Genomic DNA, 21574 nt, shown 5'->3' on the forward strand with positions numbered 1-21574 from the left:
CTTGTCTGTTGAAGTGTGTAGTGAGGGACACAGGAGTTAAGCTAAACTCCCAAACTCATCACAGGACAAAACCAACATTCTTCTAATGTGAAACAACTATCATTTTTCTTCTTCGAATTACTAATTTGTGTTGACCCTTGTCAGTTCCTCCTCAGTGTACAATATGGCAAATAGATACAGTGCATTCGGAAAGTATTCAGACACCTTCCCTTTTTCCACATTTTCTTGTTACAGCCTTATTCTAAAATTAATTAAATTATTTATTTTTCTCGTCAATCTACATACAATACCCCATAATGACAAAGCAAAAATAGGTTTCTAGAAATGTTTTCTAATTTATAAAAAAACAGAAATACCTTCATTTACATAGGTATTCAGACCCTTTGCTATGAGACTCGAAATTGAGCTGAGGTGCATCCTGTTTCCGATGATCATCCTTGAGATGTTTCTACAACTTGATTGGAGTACAACTGTGGTAAATTCAATTGATTGGACATGATTTGGAATGGCACACACCTGTCTATATAAGGTTTCACAGTTGACGGTGTGTGTTAGAGCAAAAACCAAGCCATGAGGTCGAAGGAATTGTCCGTATAGCGCAGAGACAATATTGTGTTGAGGCACAGATTTGGGGAAAGGGAACCAAAAAATGTCTGCAGCATTGAAGGCCCCCAAGAACACAGTGGCCTCCATCATTCTTAAATGGAAGAAGTTTGGAACTACCAAGACTCTTCCTAGAGCTGGCCACCCAGTCAAACTGAGCAATTGGGGGAGAAGGGCCTTGGTCAGGGAGGTGTCCAAGAACCCAATGGTCACTCTGACAGATCTCTATAGTTCCTCTGTGGCGATGGGAGAACTTTCCAGAAGGACAACCATCTCTCAGCACTCCACCAATCAGGCCTTTATTGTAGAGTGGCCAGACGGAAGCCACTCCTCTGTAAAATGCACATGACAGCCCGCTTGGAGTTTGCCATAAGACACCTAAAGACTCTGAGACCATGAGAAACAAGATTCTCTGGTATTATGAAACCAAGATGGAACTCTTTAGCCTGAATGCCAAGTGTCAAGTCTGGAAGAAACCTGGCACCATCCCTACGGTGATGCATGTTGGTGGCAGTCATCAGGACCTCAGACTGGGGCGAAGGTTCACCTTCCATCAGGACAATGACCATAAGCACACAGCCAAGACAACGCAGGAGTGGCTTCGGGACAAGTCTCTGAATGTCCTTGAGTGGCCCAGCCAGAGCCCGGACTTGAACCCAATCTAACATCTCTGGAGAGACCTGAAAATAGCTGTGCAGCGACGCTCCCCATCCAACCTGACAGAGCTTGAGAGGATCTGCACAGAAGAATGGGAGAAACTCCCCAAATACAGGTGTGCCAAGCTTGTAGCGTCATACCCATGAATACTTGAGTTTGTAAAGTTTTAAAAATTAGGAAAAAGTGAAGGGGTCTGACTATTTTACGAATGCACTGTAGATGTATATTGATTATATTGCAATTATTTTTTTCCTCAGGTTTCAAAGGGGTAACTAATGATGAATGATAATCAGCGCTTAAAACAATCTGAATATAAAATGTAACAAAGAGGTGCACCTCATACAATACTCTATCTCTGACTGATAGAAAGACCAAGATAGGAGAGAGCTTAAGCTTTCATGTTCTGTTGTACATTGCAAATGCTACCAATAAAATGTTTAGAGAAAATGTGTGTGTGTGTGTGTGTGTGTGTGTGTGTGTGTGTGTGTGTGTGTGTGTGTGTGTGCACACAGAGGGAGAGGAGAGAAAGAGGGATCTCTGGATTAAATAAAATATGAAGTTAGTCAATCAAATTAAATTAAATTTTATTGGTCACACATATTTAGCAGATGTTATTGTGGGTGTGGCAAAATGCTTGTGTTCCTAGCTCCAACAGCGCAGTAGTATCTACCAATACACACAACTCTAAAATTAAAAGAATAATATTAAGAAATATTTAAATATTAGATTGAGCAATGTCGGAGTGGCATTGACTAAAATACAGTAGAATAGAATACAGTATATACATATGACATGAGTAAAGCGGTTATGTAAACATTATTAAAGTGGTCAGAAAGACTATGTATATAGGGCAGCAGCCTCTAAGGTGCAGCGTTGCGTAACCGGGTGGAAGCCGGCTAGTGGTGGCTATTTAACAGTCTGATGGCCTTGAGATGGAAGCTGTTGTTCAGTCTCTCGGTCCCATCTTTGATGCACCTGTACTGACCTCTCCTTCTGGATGATAGCGGGGTGAACAGGCAGTGGCTCAGGTGGTTGATGTCCTTGATCTTTTTGGCCTTCATGTGAAATCGGGTGCTGTAGGTGTCCTGGAGGGCAGGTAGTATCAAATAAAATGTTATTTGTCACATGCGCTGAATTCAACAGGTGTAGGTAGACCTTACCGTGAAATGCTTACTTACAAGCCCTTAATAATTACAACAATGCAGTTCAAGAAATAGAGTTAAGAAAATATTTACTAAATAAAGGGAAGAAATGTTATAAAATAAAAAAGTAACAAGAAAATTAAATAACAATAATGAGGCTATATACAGGGGGTACCGGTACCGATTCAATGTGCGGGAGTACAGGTTAGTCAAGGTAATTTGTAAAGTTACCATGCATAGATAATAAACAGTTTGCCCCCGGTGATGTGTTGGGCAGACCACACCACCCTCTGGAGAGCCCTGCGGTTGCGGGCGGTGCAGTTGCCATACCAGGCGGTGATACAGCCCGACAGGATGCTCTCATTTGTGCATCTGTAATTGTTTGTGAGGGTTTTAGGGGCAAGAATTTTTTTCAGCATCCTGAGGTTGAAGAGGCACTGTTGCGCCTTCTTCACCACACTGTTTGTGTGGGTAGACCACTTCTGATCGTCAGTGATGTGTACGCAGAGGAACTTGAAGCTTTCCACCTTCTCCACTGCGGTCCCGTTGATGTGGATAGGGGCGTGCTCCCTCTGCTGTTTCCTGAAGTCCACGATCAGCTCCTTTAGTTTTGTTAACGTTGAGTGACATGTTATTTTCCTGGCACCACTCTCCCAAGGCCCTCACCTCCTCACTGTAGGCTGTCTCGTCATTGTTGGTAATCAAGTCTACTACTGTTGTGACGTCTGCAAACTTGAGGATTGAGTTGGAGGCGTGCATGGCCACGCAGTCATGGGTGAACAGGGAGTACCCTTGTGGGGCCCCAGTGTTGAGGATCAGCGAAGTGGTGTTGTTGTTTCCTACCTTCATCACCTTCGGGAAGTATGGTGTTGAATGCTGAGCTATAGTCAATGAACAGCATTCTTACATAGGTATTCCTCTTGTCCAGATGGAATAGGGCAGTGCGATGGTGATTGCATCGTCTGTGGATCTATTGGGGCGGTAAGCAAATTGAAGTGGGTCTAGGGTGTCAGGTAAGATAAAGGTGATATGATCCTTAACTAGCCTCTCAAAGCACTTCATGATGACAGAAGTGAGTGCTACAGGGCGATAGTCATTTAGTTCAGTTACCATTGCTTTCTTGGGTACAGGAACAATGGTGGACACTTTGAAGCAAGTGTGGACAGCAGACTGGGATAGGGAGAGATGAATATGTCCGTAAACACTCCAGCCAGCTGGTCTGTGTATGCTCTGAGGACGCGGCTAGGGACGCCATCTGTGCCAGCAGCCTTGCAAGGGTTAACACCCTTAAATGTCTTACTCATGTCGGCCATGGAGAAGGAGAGCCCACAGTCCTTGGTAGCGGGCCGCGTTGGTTGCACTATCCTGACAGTAGGTGAAGAAGGTGTCTAGCTTGTCTGGAAGCAAGACATTGGTGTCCGTGATGTGGCTGGTTTTCCCTTTGTAGTCTGTAGACCCTGCCACATCTGTCTTGTGTCTGACATGCTGACCACACCGCTTGCGTAGCGTGCACGAGCTTTGCAAAATAAATGTACACATACATGTTATCCAATCATTGCTCCAACACTGCTCGTGAGTGTCTGCGTAGCCAGGCTCTAAAATAGAACTTTGTTCTATTTGTGGCGCTTGACACGCAGGTCCCGCCTCTCCCATCTCCTCATTGGTTTTTAGGAGCATATACACACGTGCCATCTTCTCATTGGTTTTTAAGAGCATATACCCATGTGGGTGATTGAAAGATGAACTGAGGTCCACAATCCAGTTCAGTTGGTAGTGCACCTTAAAACTGGCTGTCAACCGCCATATAAAGTCCAAAAAAGAAGAAGCCCGAAGGAGGAGAGATTACTAGAAATTAACTGTGGGATTAATTGTAGAGGAGTAGAGGACCTTGTGCATTTCAGGTAAAATAACAACCCGATGTTAATATCCCAGGACAAATTAGCTAACAATAGCAAGCAGCTAGCTAAATTGCCATACATGTCTTTTTGAGCTGTCCCCAAATGAATATAGCTGGTTCACAGTTCGTTTTGACATTTCAACCTGTGTCCTGATCGCGTCTGGTGTTGGTAGACAAAATCAAGAAGCGCGATGGCAGAGGCACGAGAGCGGTCTGGTCAGCGGTTGAATTGCGACTCCAATTTGTCTCTAATGATCATGAATATTTATAAATACGCCTATTTCAGTAAGTAACTGTGATGATTGGACTATACCAAAGAAAATCTTCCATCAATCTAGAAAGGAGGTGTGACCATTGAGTCGGTGTAGCGTATGTCTGCGTAGAAAGAGGCATTTCAGTTCATTTCGGAAGAGCCCGCTGTTAGTAATCAAATTGAACGGGATGGACGAGGAACAAATGGGGCCACAGACCTTTCTCTATGGTGAGATGTTTTTTTTTTTTTAAGTAACATTATTTGGTGTTTTCAGTATAGTTTCAATTCCATGTCAACTATTTAGCAAGAAAAAGAGCTGTTCATCAGACACCAACATCGCACGAGGTAGCTACATAGCCAGCACAATGGCTAGCTACAGTAACTAACGTTAGTTAGCTAAAATTAATTGGGCAATGTGAGTTTCGTCAATGTATGGTTCAATAACGTTACGATTTCTGAATACAATGTCATTAGTCACAATGCTTGGGAATGGAAATAATGTACCCAGTTGTCAGCTTGGTAGTTAGCCACGAGACATGGACGGTATTATAGTAGTTAGCTTGCAAACCATCTTGAGACCTTTTTAAGTAGTTCGCTAAATTGGGCAAAATATGGGTAATGCTTTTAGCATATTGGTTCCCTGGTTGATTTAATTTGTTGTGGTAGTTGGGCCAGACTGATATGTTCACATTGCTCGACAAAGTTGACATTTACAGGCGAGGTTCCACAAACGACCGGGCTAGCTAGTTGGCCCTCCATGCGTCTGAACACGTGTTTTAAAGATGGCGCACAAGGCCGTCTAGAAATGTGCTCATGCAGTGCAGCAAGATGTTAACGTTGCCTAAGTTGCTAGTTTTGGCTAAAGCTGTTTTAACTAGTTACCTGTGATAATTTATCCACTTTCATTAAGTTACATGTTATTGTTCGACTTGGCATTAACTGCTAGATTATAATGGTGATTGGACAATTAAAATAATACGTGAATTCCAAATGGTACATGTGATGTTTTTGTAAGTAGTTTGACTCGCATAATATGTTCATAGCAGCATGTCTAAGAGCTAGTTAGTTGCATTGAACACGTTCCCTTTGTCAGGGCTCACAACTCCTCCAACCACGTGAGTATGTGACCCATATTTTGGCCTCACCTCAGTCAGATCTATCTGGGAGATGTCCAGTAATGGGCAACCTTATCCACAAGTTACCGGTTTGGGTGCATGCTTTTCCTCCAGCCAAAGCAGAAACGCAAGTGTTTCAACATAGCATAGTCTTCAATTGAGTCGTTATTAGTTGCATCAGTCGTTTTACTGGCTGGAGAAACGCCTGAAGACCCACCATTTTTTATTACAGGATAATAAATCGCCCAGCATTATACCCCTATCCCTTAGTTGATGGCAATGTAGTATTTCCTCATATGTAATTGACCCGTTTTTTTTCAATAGGGTGCGAGTTGAAATCTGGAAAGGATGTTGTCTTCAACCCAGAAGAGGATGACTTTGAGCACCAGCTAGACTTAAGGATGGTGAGTTACTGGTGCTTATTTTATATAATATGAGTTGATGGAAATATTTCTCTGTTTAACCATTTCTAGTTATAGGTATGATAAACTATTTATGAACTTGGTGTCTCCTGTTGATTGGTCTTAGGTGTGTGTGGACCCCAGCACCAAGGATGAGCTGCATGTTGTGGAGGTGGAAGGACAGGATGCAGAGGGTGAGAAGGTGAAGGCTGTGCTAGCTGCACTGAAACCCTCCACCTTGCCAAGTGTGAGTAGTCAGTCGTCAATAGTTCTATTCTATCCTTGAGTGGGAGATGGTGGTTGTATGGTCTGTGTAGAGTTCATGCCTATTGAACAGTTAATTGTGTGTTGCAGGTGTGTCTTAGTGGGTTCGCAATCACATCCCCAGCCGTTTTCCGTCTCAAGGCTGGTTCTGGTCCAATCCACATCAGTGGCCAGCACCTTGTCAGTGAGTATGGCTAATCTCAGGACTGTGTTACTCCCATGGTATCTTTGGTGCTGCCATGGCCTCTGTAGTCAGAGATGATACTTGTTGAGATGATTTACTGATGTGTTTTCAACACTGCATACCAAAAGACAGACTGAGAAATGTCAATTACAGATAATTATTTGATTAAAAAATATATCTTTATTAAAGTTGTCATATTCTATCTACTCAAAGTTAACTTGTTGTTTTTCCACCAGTGATGGGAGGAGACCAAACTTTCGACGAGGACGATGATGAAGAGGAAGGGGTACAAACGTCCAAGAAAAGGGCTGCATCAGTACCAGCACTTAAATCTCAGGTTGGTCCCGGATACTGGCCTTTGATCCAACACGCCAACTGGGAAATAACTTGCGTTACAAAATGTATATATCTGGTGCCCTAATATCGCATGGCCTCCCTAGTCAAAGATGATCTTTGTTGAGCTGATTTACTGATGCATTTTCAACACTGCTTACCAAAAGACTGAGACTGAAGAGGGTCATGTCCATTTCTGAATGTTATCCACTCTTGCTTCACACATCCTCAACTTATGACATTTACCATGTCCTTCCCTTTCTCCTTTTCACAGAAGAAGATGAAGATGGATGACGATGAGGAGTAAGTGTAGTGTTTAACTGACTAACCAATGTTCCATGGTGAGGTTTAATCTAAAGAGTTGATTTGTAACATCTCTTTAGGGATGATGAGGAGAGTGAGGCTGAAGAAACTCCTGTTAAGGTGAGGGCATTTATTTGCGCAACTGTAATGTTTAGTTAACCTCTACCACTTCTCTCTCCCGGATCCGGGATCCTCCTCATCAAAAAAGCTGACTAGCCTAGCCTAACGGGACAGGGATATCATATAATATAATTTTCATGAAATCACAAGTCCAATACAGCAAATGAAAGATAAACATCTTGTGAATCCAGCCATCATTTCTGATTTTTTAAATGTTTTACAGCGAAAACACTATTTCTATTAGCTAACCACAATAGCCAAAGACTCAACCGCATATTTTCACCATGTTTCTACCACATAGGTAGCTATCACAAAACCGACCAAATAGAGATAATTAGTCACTAACCAAGAAACAACTTCATCAGATGACAGTCTTATAACATGTTATACAATACATTCATGTTTTGTTCAAAAAATGTGCATATTTGAGGTATAAATCATAGTTTTACATTGCAGCTACCATCACAAATAGCACCGACGCAGCCAGAATAATTACAATGTGAAATACATAAATACTCATCATAAAACATTTATGAAAAATACATGGTGTACAGCAAATGAGTGTTTTACAGCGAAAACACAATATAGAATTATATTAGCTTACCACAATAGCCAAACACACAAATGCATTTATTCAACGCAAAAGGTAGCTATCGCAAAAACCAGCAAAAGATATAAAATTAATCACTAACCATGACCAACTTCATCAGATGACAGTCTTATAACATCAGGTTATACAATACACTTATGTTTTGTTCGATAATGTGCATATTTAGAGCTGCAAACCGTGGTTATACATTGTGAATATGTAGCATCGATTCACCAAATTGTCCGGAGCTATTTTGGACACTCACCTAATCTGACCAAAGAACTCATCATAAACTTTACATAAAAATACTTGTTCTATGGCAAATGAAAGATACACTGGTTCTTAATGCAACCGCCGTGTTAGATTTTTTAAAATAACTTTACCATAACAAACAGCTTGCGTTATTGCGAGACGGCGCTCGCCAAAACGGCAGAGAATAGGAATCAACATTTTCCACAAATATGAAATAACATCATAAATTGTTCTTACTTTTGCTGAGCTTCCATCAGTATCTTGTACGAGGAGTCCTTGGTCCAGAATAAATCGTTGTTTGGTTTTAGAATGTCCATTTCTTCTGTCGAATTAGCAACCTTAGCTAGCCATGTGGTGCAAACATGCCCATCTCTTGACGCAAAGAACGGAAAATTCCAAAAGTCCCAATAAACGTTGAATAAACTGATAAAACTCGGTTGAAAAAACCTACTTAATGATGTTATCACATGTATCAAATAAAATCAGAGCCGGAGATATCCGCCGTGTATACCGAACACTTATCAGAAGACAATGTCGACGTACTTCGCACGCCAGAGAAGACAGAAATTTCCAGACCTGTCACTCCAAAAGCTCTTGTTCGACCTCCGATCAAGCTAGACACCCCATTCCACCTTCCACTGCCTGTTGACATCTAGTGGAAGGCGTATGCAGTGCATGCATATCCATAAATATAAGGCAATTCAATAGGCAAGCCCTGGAACAGAGCATCGTTTTCAGATTTTTCACTTCCTTTATGGAAGTTTGCTGCAAAATTAGTTCTGTTTTACTCAAAGATAGAATTCAAACAGTTTTAGAAACTTGAGTGTTTTCTATCCAATAGTAATAATAATATGCATATTGTATGATCTAGAATAGAGTACGGGGCAGTTTAATTTGGGCACGATTTTTTCCAAAGTGAAAACAGCGCCCCCCCCCCCCTATTGACAAAGTTATTAAGCCTATTTTCATTCTACCTTTGAAAATGACACAAGAAACCTCTGTTTTATTCGGGTTAAGAAGACTCCGTCCAAACCTCAGACTCCTGCCCAGAATGGAAAGGGCCCTAAAGCCAACACACCAGCTGGCAAACAGGTAGTCCTCTACACATCTTCTGCCCTACCATCACATTGGTTCTAGTCGAAGATGATATTTGTTGAGCTGATTTACTGATGCATTTTCAACACTGCTTACCAAAAGACTGAGACTGAAGATGGCCACTCCTGTATCTGAGTATTATTGTAGTGATGTATGTTAGTCATAATACATGTCTTGTCTAATAAGTTCTCTGATTTTCAGTCAAAGATGCCTGATGGCAAGGGTGACAAAAATGGCCAGACCCCCAAAGCAACCCCTAAAACACCTCAGACCCCCAAACCAGTCCTCACTGTCCCTGAGCTGAAGGCCAAGATGAAGGCGACTGTGGAGAAGGTAAGTGTTCTGTCTTTATGTATATGTTTTTATCTGAAAATACACTTGCCTAAAATGGAGATTGGATGAACTGATCTAGCTGATGTATGTTAAAGAACTGTTAACCAAGAGACTGGCCGAACACAAGACTAAAGGGACACATCTGAATACCTATAGTAATGTCATATATTATTTCAGGGAGTGAACCTGCCTAAACTCCAGCCCAAGTTCGAGAGCTTTGTGAAGAACAGCTTCAGAGTCACAGATGCCAAGGTATGGTAATGCTCCTCAGGAACGTTGTGAAATTTGACCTGTCTAGAACGCAATGTGGTTCAATTGGATGTTTGTGAAATGACAACCATAGTGCTGTCGGAAAACATCCCTGAAGAGCAATGAAGACAAACTTAGTTTTGATCAGCAGTGAGAGAAACACCAGTACCTCTAAGAACTTCTGAGCTCTCGCGATGACATTATGATTTATGCTTTGGTCAATGTTTTTCCCATCTTTTTTTCAGGCAATAGCTGAACTGTGGAAGTGGAGACAGACTGTGGAAGACAAAAAATAAATATTTTTGTTAAACCTTTTTTGATTTGTTATTTTGCAACCCCCCACCACCAACAACTTTGACCTGCTCTGGCCTCTCCTGGCCCTTCCCATGTCTGAATCAAACTTCTGCAGCCCGTCCAGTCCCCGGCGTATTGCTGTGGCACACCGACTAGTATGGCACTAATGACTGAACCCCCATCACCCCTGACCCTACCAGCACCATGACCCTCTCAGAGGGTGGGAGGGGTGATACTATTCCAGCTTTCATGTGGGTGGACCTGGGAAACCCCACTTGGAACATAACATTTTGTAAATGTGTAAAATGCATCCTTGCTACTGTGTTGAATGTAGCATTTTAAAGTCTGGTCAGTTGGTTTTGAAGGACTGTCCCTCTGGCAGTTTGGAAGGTATCTGTTCATGCATGTTCTATTTGGGGGTATGTTTGTAAATGGGTCAAGTGACTTGGTGGCAGTTCATGTCATCCATAAATTGTTGGGTGTCTGGATGCTCCTGTCCTTCCAGAGGGTAGATTCCTCAGGGTCTGAGATGTTAACATTGAACACTTAAATTAAGACAATGACTGGTCCAATCAGGTTTTAAGTAATGCTCGCGGTTTTATTATTTTGCCGTAGAGTGAAGCAGCTAACGCACCGGTGTCATCTGAAAGTTAATAAATAATTATATTGTATCATACCTGCTTTGTGACCTTGTAACTTCTGTTCTATTGAATTGCTATACAATGTAAAATTTAACAGCTCTAGCCACATGAAATATTGTGATCTGCAATAAAAAATATTGGGGGAACACTTGCCTTTTATTGACTACATGGTACAATATTGTGACCCCTCTATCTGCATGGCTGTTAATGAGCATAAGGATTAATGATGTGGATGGTGTTCCAGTTTAATACCATAAAGACTTAGTCTGAATTATAAAAGACATTATGGTTGATCAACTTTTGACAGTTGCCTTTTCTTTGTTGGGGAAGGCTGCCCATAGCAACCGCAGATAACTATGCAGTTTGTGAATTTGGCTTTTTATTAGTCCTGTATGAGCAGGGAAACTCCTTAGCACCCCCACCCCAGAAAATGGTCTGCACTGTCTCACTAGGGGGGGTCTGTGCTAGGTCTCAGTTGGTTTTCTGCATACACAATCACTTGTCACGTCCTCAAAAGGTCCACTGTTATGCAGATGGTTTCCAACTTTGTCTCACCTCAGGCTAAATGTCAATGTCTGGCAGACATTGCTGAGACTAGACAGCGCTGCTATTCCTTGAAGGCCTGCCACCTCCAGGACCTCTCCATTACCTCACCACCATGGCCTTTTTTGGCCTTTACCTCCCTTATCTTACCTCATTTGCTCACATTGTGTATATACTTATTTTTCTACTGTATTGACTATGTTTTGTTTATTCCATGTGTAACTGTTGTATGTGTCGAATTGCTGTGCTTTATCTTGGCCAAGACGCAGTTGCAAATGAGAACTTGTTCTCAACTAGCCTACCTGGTTAAGTAAAGGTGAAATTAATAAAATTGTGTCCACCTCCCTGACTGAGGGATGACACCCTTTACTGGACAAAGTCAGTAAGTTTGTAGGTTTGGGATGTCAGTCTCATTCCCCTACGGGTCAGTATTGACTCTGGCCAGCAAAGGGGCTAGTGTACAAATCATCCCTTTGCCCGGAAGCCTTGGTTGTGTTGCATCCATGAGGGGTGATCTCATCTCCCCCCCCCCCCCAGACCTGGAGACTTCCTGTATTAATTACCCTTAGCAGTTACCTTGACAGCTGCTTTGCACACTTGGCATTCTCTTAACCGGCTTCACCTGGAATGCTTTTCTAACAGTCTTGAAGGAGTTCCCACATATGCTGGGTACTTGTTGGCTGATTTTCCTTCACTCTTTGGTCCAACTCATCCAAAACGTCCTCAATTGGCTTGAGGTCACGTATTGTGGAGGCCAGGCCATCTGATGCATCCCTCCATCACTCTCCTTCTTGGTCAAATAGCCCTTACACAGCCTGGAGGTGTGTTGGGTCATTGTCCTGTTGAAAAACAAATGACAGTCCCACTAAGTGCAAACCAGATGGAATGGTGTATCACTGCAGAATGAGGTGGTAGTCATGCTGGGTAAGTGTGCCTTGAATTCTAAATCAAATCATATTTTATTATTCACATGCGCCGAATAAAACAGGTGTAGACCTTACAGTGAAATGCTTACTTACGAGCCCCTAACCAACAGTGCAGTTTCAAAAAATACAGATAAGAATATGAAAAATAACAAGTAATATAACAATATATACAGGGGGGTGCCGGTATAGAGTCAATGTGCGGGGACACCGGTTAGTTGAGGTAGTATGTACATGTAGGTAGAGTTAATTAAAGTGACAATGCATAGATGACAACAGAGAGTAGCAGTGGTGTGGGGGGAGGGGGGGGGGGGCAATGCAAATAGTCTGGGTATTCATTTGACTAGATGTTCAGGAGTCTTATGGCTTGGGGGTAGAAGCTGTTTAGAAGCCTCTTGGACCTAGACTTGGCGCTCCGGTACCGCTTGCCGTGTGGTAGCAGAGAGAACGGTCTATGACTAGGGTGGCTGGAGTCTTGGACAATTTTTAGGGCCTTCCTCTGACACCGCCTGGTATGGAGGTCCTGGATGGCAGGAAGCTTGACACCAGTGATGTACTGGGCCGTTCGCACTACCCTCTGTAGTGCCTTGTGGTCGGAGGCCGAGCAGTTGCCATACCAGGCAGTGATACAACCAGTCAGGATGCTCTCGATGGTGCCGCTGTTGAACCTTTTGAGGATCTGAGGACCCATGCCAAATCTTTTCAGTCTCCTGAAGGGGAATAGGTTTTATCGTGCCCGCTTCACGACTGTCATGGTGTGCTTGGACCATGTTAGTTTGTTGGTGATGAGGACACCAAGGAACTTAAAGCTCTCAACTTGGTCCACTGCAGCCCCGTCGATGAGAATGGGGGCGTGCTCGGTCCTCTTTTTCCTGTAGTCCACAATCATCTCCTTTGTCTTGATCACGTTGAGGGTGAGGTTGTTGTCCTGGCACCACACGGTCAGGTCTCTGACCTCCTCCCTATAGGCTGTCTCGTTGTTGTCGGTGATCAGGCCTACCACTGATGTGTCATCGGCAAATTGAATGGTGGTGTTGGAGTCGTGCCTGGCCGTGCAGTCATGAGTGATCAGGGAGTACAGGAGGGGGCTGAGCACGCACCCCTGAGGGACCCCTGTGTTGAGGATCAGCGTGGCGGATGTGTTGTTACCTACCTTTACCACCTGGGGGCGGCCCGTCAGGAAGTCCAGGATCCAGTTGCAGAGGGATGTGTTTAGTCCCAGGGTCCTTAGCGTATTGATGAGCTTTGAGGGCACTATGGTGTTGAACGCTGAGCTGTAGTCAATGAATAGCATTCCCACATAGGTGTTCCTTTTGTCCAGGTGGGAAAGGACAGTGTGGAGCACAATAGAGACTGCATAATCTGTGGATCTGTTGGGCGGTATGCAAATTGATGTGGGTCTAAGGTTTCTGGGATGATGGTGTTGATGTGAGCCATGACCAGCCTTTCAATACACTTCATTGCTACAGATGTGAGTGCTACGGGTCGGTCGTCATTTAGGCAGGTTACCTTAGTGTTCTTGGGGACAGGCACTATGGTGATCTGCCTAAAGCATGTTGGTATTATAGACTAGGACAGGGAAAGGTTGAAAATGTCAGTGAAGACACTTGCTAGTTGGTCAGCGCATGCTCGCAATACACGTCCTGGTAATCCGTCTGGCCCTGCGGCCTTGTGAATGTTGACCTATCTAAAGGTCTTACTCACTCATCAGCTGCGGAGAGCGTAATCGCACAGTCTTCCGGTACTGCTGGTGCTCTCATGCATGTTTCAGTGTTATTTGCCTCGAAGCGAGCATAGAAGTTGTTTCGCTCGTGTCACTGGGCAGCTCTCGTCTGTGCTTCCCTTTGTAGTCTGTAATGGTTTGCAGGCCCTGCCACATCCGATGAGCATCAGAGCCGATGTAGTACGACTCGATCTTAGTCCTTTATTGATGCTTTGCCTGTTTGATGGTTCGTCGGAGGGCATAGTGGGATTTCTTATAAGCTTCCAGGTTAGAGTCCCGCTCCTTGAAAGCGGTAGCTCTAGCCTTTAACTCAGTGCGGATTCTGCCTGTAATCCATGACTTCTGGTTGGGGTATGTACGTACGGTCACTGTGGGGACGATGTCATCGATGCACTTAATGATGAAGCCAATGACAGATGTGGTGTACTCTTCAATGCCATTGGAGGAATCCCGGGAACATATTCCAGTCTATGCAAGCAAAACAGTCCTGTAGCTTAGCATCTGCTTCATCTGACCACTTTTTATTGATCTAGTCACTGGTGCTTCCTGCTTTAATTTTTGTTTGTAAGCAGAAATCAGGAGAATGGGATTATGGTCAGATTTGCCAAATGGAGAGCGAGGGAGAGCTTATTATGCATCTCTGTGTGTGGAGTATAGGTGGTCCAGAGTTCTTTTCCCTCTGGTTGCACATTTAACAAGCTGATAGAAATTTGGTAAAACTGATTTAAGTTTCCCTGCATTAAAGTCCCCGGCTACTAAGAGCGCCACCTCTGGGTGTGCGTTTTCTTGTTTGCTTATGGAGGAATACAGCTCATTCAATGCTATCTTAGTGCCAGCCTCTGACTTTGGTGGTATGTAAACAGCTACAAAGAATATAGATGTAAATTCTCTCGGTAGGAAGTGTGGTCTGCAGCTTATCATGAGAAACTCTACCTCAGGCGAGCAATAGCTCGAGACTTCCTTAGATATCTTGTTTGGGATAGGGGGCAGCATTTTCACGTTTGGATGAAAAACGTGCCCAGAGTAAACTGCCTGCTACTCAGTCCCAGAAGCTAAGATATGCATATTATTAGTAGATTTGGATAGAAAACACTCTGAAGTTTCTAAAACTGTTTGAATGATGTCTGTGAGTATAACAGAACTCATATGGCAGGTGAAAACCTGAGAAAAATCCAACCAGGAAGTGGGAAATCTGAGGTTTGTAGTTTTTCAACTCTTGGCCTATCGAATACACAGTGTCTATGGGGTCATATTGCACTTCCTAAGGGTTCCACTAAATGTCAACAGTCTTTAGAACCTTGTTTGATGCTTCTACTGTGAAGTGGGGGTGAATGTGAGGGGATTGAGTAAGGTCTCTCCCAGAGTGAGACTAGCTGACCATGCGAGAGTTAGCTTGAGTTCCATTGCATTTCTGAAGACAAAGGAATTCTCCGGTTGGAACATTATTGAAGATTTATGTTAAAAACATCCTAAAGATTGATTCTATACTTCGTTTGACATGTTTCTACGGACTGTAACGGAACTTTTTGACTTTTTGTCTGCTCCTAGTGATCGCGCGTCATGAATGTGGAATACTGGGCTAAACGCGCTAACAAAAAGGAGGTTTTTGGACACAAATGATGAACTTTATTGAACAAATCAAACATTTATTGTGGAACTGGGATTCCTGGGAGTGCATTCTGATGAAGATCATCAAAGGTAAGTGAATATTTATAATGCTATTCTGACTTGACTGTTGACTCCAAAACATGGCGGATATCTTTATGGCTTATTTGGGCTCTGAGCGCTGTACTCAGATTATAGCATGGTGTGCTTTTTCCGTAAAGTTTTTTTGAAATCTGACACAGCGGTTGCATTAAGGAGAAGTATATCTTTAATTCTGTGAATAACACTTGTATCTTTTATCAATGTTTATTATGAGTATTTCTGTAAATTGATGTGGCTCTGTGCAAATTATGGCTCAGTGCAAAAATATGAACTTGATCGAACAAAACATACATGTATTGTGTAACATGTTGTCCCGGAAGTGTCATCTGATGAAGAATATCAAAGGTTAGTGATTAATTGTATCTCAATTTCTGCTTTTTGTGACTCCTCTCTTTGGTTGGAAAATCACTGTATGCTTTCTGTGACTAGTTGCTGACCTAACATAATGATATGTTCTGCTTTCGCCGAAAAGCCTTTTTGAAATCGGACACTGTGGTTGTATTAACGAGAATTGTATCTTTAAAATGGTGTCTAATACTTGTATGTTTGAGAAATTTTAATTATGAGATTTCTGTTGATTGAATTTGGCGCCCTGCAATTTCATTGGCTGTTGGCGAGGGGTTCCGCTAGGTCCTAGACAGGATATCGTGCACCAGCTGTTGTTTACAAAAATACATAGACCGCCGCCCCTTGTCTTACCAGACGCCGCTGTTCTATCCTGCCGGTACATCGTATAACCAGCCAGCTGTATGTTGATATTGTCGTCGTTCAGCCACGACTCCGTGAAGCATAAGATGTTACAGTTTTTAATGTCCCGTTGGTAGTTTAATCTTCCCAATAACTCGTCCATTTTATTGTCCAAAGATTGCATGTTTGCTAACAGAATTGAAGGGAGTGGGGGTTTATTCAATCGCCTCCGACTTCTCAGAAGGCAGCCCGCTCTCCGGCCTCTCTTTCTCCACCACATCTTCATGCAGATCACTGGGGTCAGGGCCTGTTCCCGAGGGAGCCGTATATCCTCCGCCTCAGGCTTGTCAGATTCGTGAAAGAAGAAAAAGGATTCTGCTAGTCCGTGGTGAGTAATCGCAGTCCTGATGTCTAGAAGTTATTTTCGGTCATACGAGACAGTAGCGGCAACATTATCTACATAATGAGTAAAAAAATAAGTTACAAACAACGCAGATAAACAAACAAAAAAACAAAATAAATCACTGACAGTGTCACCAACAAAGCACACCCACACCATCACACCTCCTCCATGCTTCACGGTGGGAACCACACATGCAGAGATTATCCGTTCACCTACTTTGCGTCTCACAAAGACACAGCGGTTGGTTGGAACCAAAAATCGCAAATTTGGACTCATCAGACCAAAGGACAGAATTCCACAGGTCTAATGTACATTGCTCGTGTTTCTTGGCCCAAGCAAGTCTCTTCTTCTTATTGGTGTCCTTTAGAGTGTTTTCTTTGCAGCAATTCGAGCATGAAAGCCTGATTCACACAGTCTCCTCTGAACAGAGGAGGTTGAGATGTGTCTCTTACTTGATCTCTGTGAAACATTTATTTGGGCTGCAATTTCTGAGACTGGTAACTCGAATGAACTTTCCTCTGCAGCAGAGGTACAGTTGAAGTCGGAAGTTTACATACACTTATGTTGGAGTCATTAAAACTCGTTTTTCAACCACTCCACAAGTTTCTTGTTAACAAATTATAGTTTTGGCAAGTTGGTTAGGACATCTACCTTGTGCATGACACAAGTAATTTTTCCAACAACTGTTTACAGACAGACTATTTTACTTATCATTCACTGTATCACAATTCCAGTGGGTCAGAGGTTTACATACACTAAATTGCCTGTGCCTTTAAAGAGCTTGGAACATTCCAGAAAATTATGTAATGGCTTTAGAAGCTTCTAATAGGCTAATTGACGTCAATTGGAGGTGTACCTGTGGATGTATTTCAAGGCCTACCTTCAAACTCAGTGCCTCTTTGCTTGACATCATGGGAAAATCAAAAGAAATCAGCCAAGACCTCAGAAAAAGATTGTAGACCTACACAAGTCTGGTTCATCCTAGGGAACAATTTCCAAACGCCTGAAGGTACCATGTTCATCTGTACAAACAATAGTACGCAAGTATAAAAACCACGGGACTACACAGACGTCTACTGCTCAGGAAGGAGACGCGTTCTGTCTCCTAGAGATGAATGTACTTTGGTGCGAAAAGTGTAAATCAATCCCAGAACAACAGCAAAGGACCTTGTGAAGATGCTGGAGGATACAGGTACAAAAGTATCTATATCCACAGTAAAACGAGTCCTATATCGACATAACCTGAAAGGCTGCTCAGCAAGGAAGAAGCCACTGCTCCAAAACTGCCATAAAAAAGCCAGACTACGGTTTGCAACTGCACATGGGGAGAAAGATCGTACTTTTTTAGAGAAATGTCTTCTGGTCTGATGAAACAAAAATAGAACTGTTTGGCCATAATGGCCATCGTTATATTTGGAGGACAAAGGTTGAGGCTTGCAAGCCAAAGAACACCATCCCAACTGTGAAACACAGGGGTGGCAGCATCATGTTGTGGGGTGCTTTGCTGCAGGAGGGTCTGGTGTACTTCACAAAATAGATGGCATCATGAGGCAGGAAAATTATGTGGATATATTGAAGCAACATCTCAAGACATCAGTCAGGAAGTTAACTTCTTGAGTATCATTGGGAAGCTACTGTCCCACCTGGCCAACATCCGGTGAAATTGCAGAGCGCGAAATTCAAGTTACAAAATGTTTAATATTAAACATTAATGAAATTACAAGTGTTAAACATCAGTTAAAAGCTTTACTTCTTGTTAATCCAGCCGCTTTGTCAGATTTCAAAAAGGCTTTATGGTGAAAGCACCCCATGCGATTATCTGAGGACAGCGCCGCGCACAAAAAAAGCATTACATACATTTTCAACCAAGCAGAGGCATCACGAAAGTCAGAAATAGCGATAAAATACATCACTTACCTTTGAAGATCTTCATCTGGTTGCAATCACAAGGGTCCCATCTACATAACAAATGGTCCTTTTGTTCGATAAAGTCCTTCTTTATATCCCAAAAAGTCAGTTTCATTGGCGCGCTTGACTACGTAATCCACCAGGTTCCCTCGTTCAAAATGCATACAACTGAATCCCGTAAGTTACCAATAACGTTCCTAATCAATCCTCAGGTATCCTAATATGTAAATAAATGATACAATTTAAGACAGAGAATACCGTCTTAATAAGACCATTGCCGGAGATGAATAACGAAGTGCACGCCCTCACCAGAACGCGCAACAAACACTACAGCCAAAATGAGAGCCACTTAGAAAAACTACAAATTCTAGCTCATTTTTCAAAAAACAAGCCGAAACTCTTTCTAAAGACTGATGACATCTAGTGGAAGCCCTAGGAATTGCAATCTGGTGATCTTACTTTTATATCCCCATTCCCAGCCCTTCTAATCAGTGGTGACCTGAAAAACAAAATCTGGATGGTTCTGTTATACTCACAGACATTATTTGAACAGTTTTGGAAACTTTAGAGTGTTTTCTATCCAATACGAACAGTTATATGCATATTCTAGCTTCTGGGCCTTAGTAACAGGCAGTTTACTTTGGGCACCTCATTCATCCAAACTTCTGAATACTGCCCCCTAGCCCGAAGAAATTAAAGCTTGGTCGCAAATGGGTCTTCCAAATGGACAATGACCCCAAGCAGACTTCCACAGTTGTGGCAAAATGACTTAAGGACAACAAAGTCAAGGTATTGGAGTGGCCATCACAAAGCCCTGACCTCAATCCTATAGAAAATTTGTGGGCAGAACTGAAAAAGTGTGTACGAGCAAGGAGGCCTACAAACCTGACTCCGTTACCCCAGCTCTGTCAGGAGGAATGGGCCAAAATTCACCCAACTTATTGTAGGAAGCTTGTTGAAGGCTACCCGAAACGTTTGACCCAAGTTAAACAATTTAAAGGCAATGCTACCAAATACTAATTGAGTGTATGTAAACTTCTGACCCACTGGGAACGTGATGAAAGAAATATAAGCTGAAATAAATAATTCTCTCTACTATTATTCTGACATTTCACATTCTTAAAATAAAGCGGTGATCCTATCTGACCTAAGACCTAAGACCTAATTTTTACTAGGATTAAATGTCAGGAATTGTGAAAAACCGAGTTTAAATGTATTTGGCTGAGGTGTATGTAAACTTCTGACTTCAACTGTAACTCTGGGTCTTCCTTTCCTGTCGCGGTCCTCCTGAGAGCCTGTTAAATCACAACGCTTGATGGTTTTTGCAAAAGCACTTGATGAAACATTCAAAGTTCTTGAAATTCTCTTCTTATTTGAGCTGTTCTTGCCATAATATGGATGTGGTCTTTTACCAAATAGGGCTATCACCCCTACCTTATCACAACACAACTGATTGGCTCAAACACATTAAGAAGGAAAGAAATTCCATAAATTATGAAGGCACACCTGTTATTTGAAATGTGTTCCAGGTGACTACCTTTCATCTTTATTTAACTAGGCAAGTCAGTTAAGAACAAATTCTTATTTACAAGGACAGCCTACCCCGGCAACGCTGGGCTAATTGTGCACCGCCCTATGGGACTCCCAATCATGGCAGGATGTGATGCTGCCTAGATTTGAAGGTACTGTAGTGACCCCTCTTGCACTGAGATGCAGTGCCTTAGACCACTGTGCCAATTGGGAGCCCAAAGAGAATGGTTGAGAGAATGTCAAAGCTGTCAGAGTGTGCAAAGCTGTCATCAAGGCAAAGGGTGTCTACTATAAAATATATTTAGACTTTTTTGGTAACTACATGATTCCATGTTATTTCATAGTTTTGATGTCTTCGCTATTATTCTTCAATGTAGAAAATAGTAAAAATAAAGAAAAACCCTGGATTGAATAGGTGTGCCCAAACTTTTGACTGGTACTGTATGTTATAATTTTGTTTGGATCACATTCATAATGGACACAACACTCAGACCTATCCATCTCCCTCAGGTCAGCTGAATGTGAGTCAGCAGCACTCAGGGAGAGGGGCTTAGATGGGGAGAGTCTTTTTATGGTCTCTGTGGATCTCCTCACCCCCTGTAAGTGCCTTAGATCTGTCGAATAGGCAAAATCTGCCCTGGTCAATCTTGTGTCCAAGAGAGCGTTAGTGATATGGATCTTTATGGTGCAGTTCAGTTTGCATTGTAGTTGTGTGTAATGACCATGTTGTGCAGATATTACATTGTATATGTAAACAACACAGTAGCTATGGAGACCAATAGAACGACACAGGAAAATAAAGAGAGTGATTCAAAGCAAAAACAAGATAATACTTTTTTGTCATTAGGTTTTGGTTAGTTATTTACATATTTATCAAATACAATGTATAATACATAGGGAGGCATACTGTTATCATCCATCTATTGCACTACCTCAAACATTCTCAGATGTCTCATAGGACTCAGGTCTAGTATGCCACCCTCATGCCCGTCCCAGTGAATGGGTCCAGCCTGACATGAATTAAACAGCTTCCTCTTACTGGATTGCTTCTTGCCCCACTGGCAAATGTTATTCTTCTAAAATAGCCCTTGAGCTGTGTATTAACCATTCAATTAAATATATATATTTATCTATATATGTATTGCTAGTGTTCCGGGTGGATCCTGTTTAAGAAGGTAGGGGTTATCTAGTTTTGGATGTCCAGACAAGCAGTCGATCCTACAAAATCTCACTTGTAGATATCTGGTTTTATAGTTTCCCTTCTTATTTAAATGTAATCACTGTATGACCCCTAATTGAGCTTTAGAGTGATAATAGATTGGAATTGAAGCCTGTACGTGTACCTACATTCAGTGGCTTTCTAGGATCAGTGTTGCCTATTTCCGCCAATACAAAAATCCTTCTTACTAGCAGTCCAGAGAGGAA

The 21574-nt window shown here is 42.4% G+C and overlaps 1 protein-coding gene across 2 annotated transcripts; it reads left to right on the forward strand.

Moving 5' to 3' along the window:
- The first annotated feature begins 4663 nt into the window (after positions 1 to 4663).
- On the forward strand, positions 4664 to 10871 carry LOC120020952 (nucleophosmin-like). 2 transcript variants are annotated; one of them, XM_038964601.1, is made up of 11 exons: positions 4664 to 4780; positions 5992 to 6071; positions 6196 to 6315; positions 6423 to 6516; positions 6753 to 6853; positions 7124 to 7152; positions 7233 to 7272; positions 9131 to 9205; positions 9410 to 9541; positions 9719 to 9793; positions 10036 to 10871. In XM_038964601.1, the coding sequence occupies exons 1-11, from the start codon at positions 4741 to 4743 to the stop codon at positions 10084 to 10086; spliced, it is 837 nt and encodes a 278-aa protein (XP_038820529.1). In that variant the 5' UTR covers positions 4664 to 4740; the 3' UTR covers positions 10087 to 10871. The 2 variants fall into 2 exon arrangements, with proteins under 2 accessions (XP_038820529.1, XP_038820530.1); XM_038964602.1 differs by having other exon boundaries at positions 9134 to 9205.
- The last annotated feature ends 10703 nt before the right edge of the window (positions 10872 to 21574 follow it).

This window comes from Salvelinus namaycush, chromosome 26, assembly GCF_016432855.1.
Source record: "Salvelinus namaycush isolate Seneca chromosome 26, SaNama_1.0, whole genome shotgun sequence".
Classification (NCBI taxonomy): domain Eukaryota; kingdom Metazoa; phylum Chordata; class Actinopteri; order Salmoniformes; family Salmonidae; genus Salvelinus; species Salvelinus namaycush.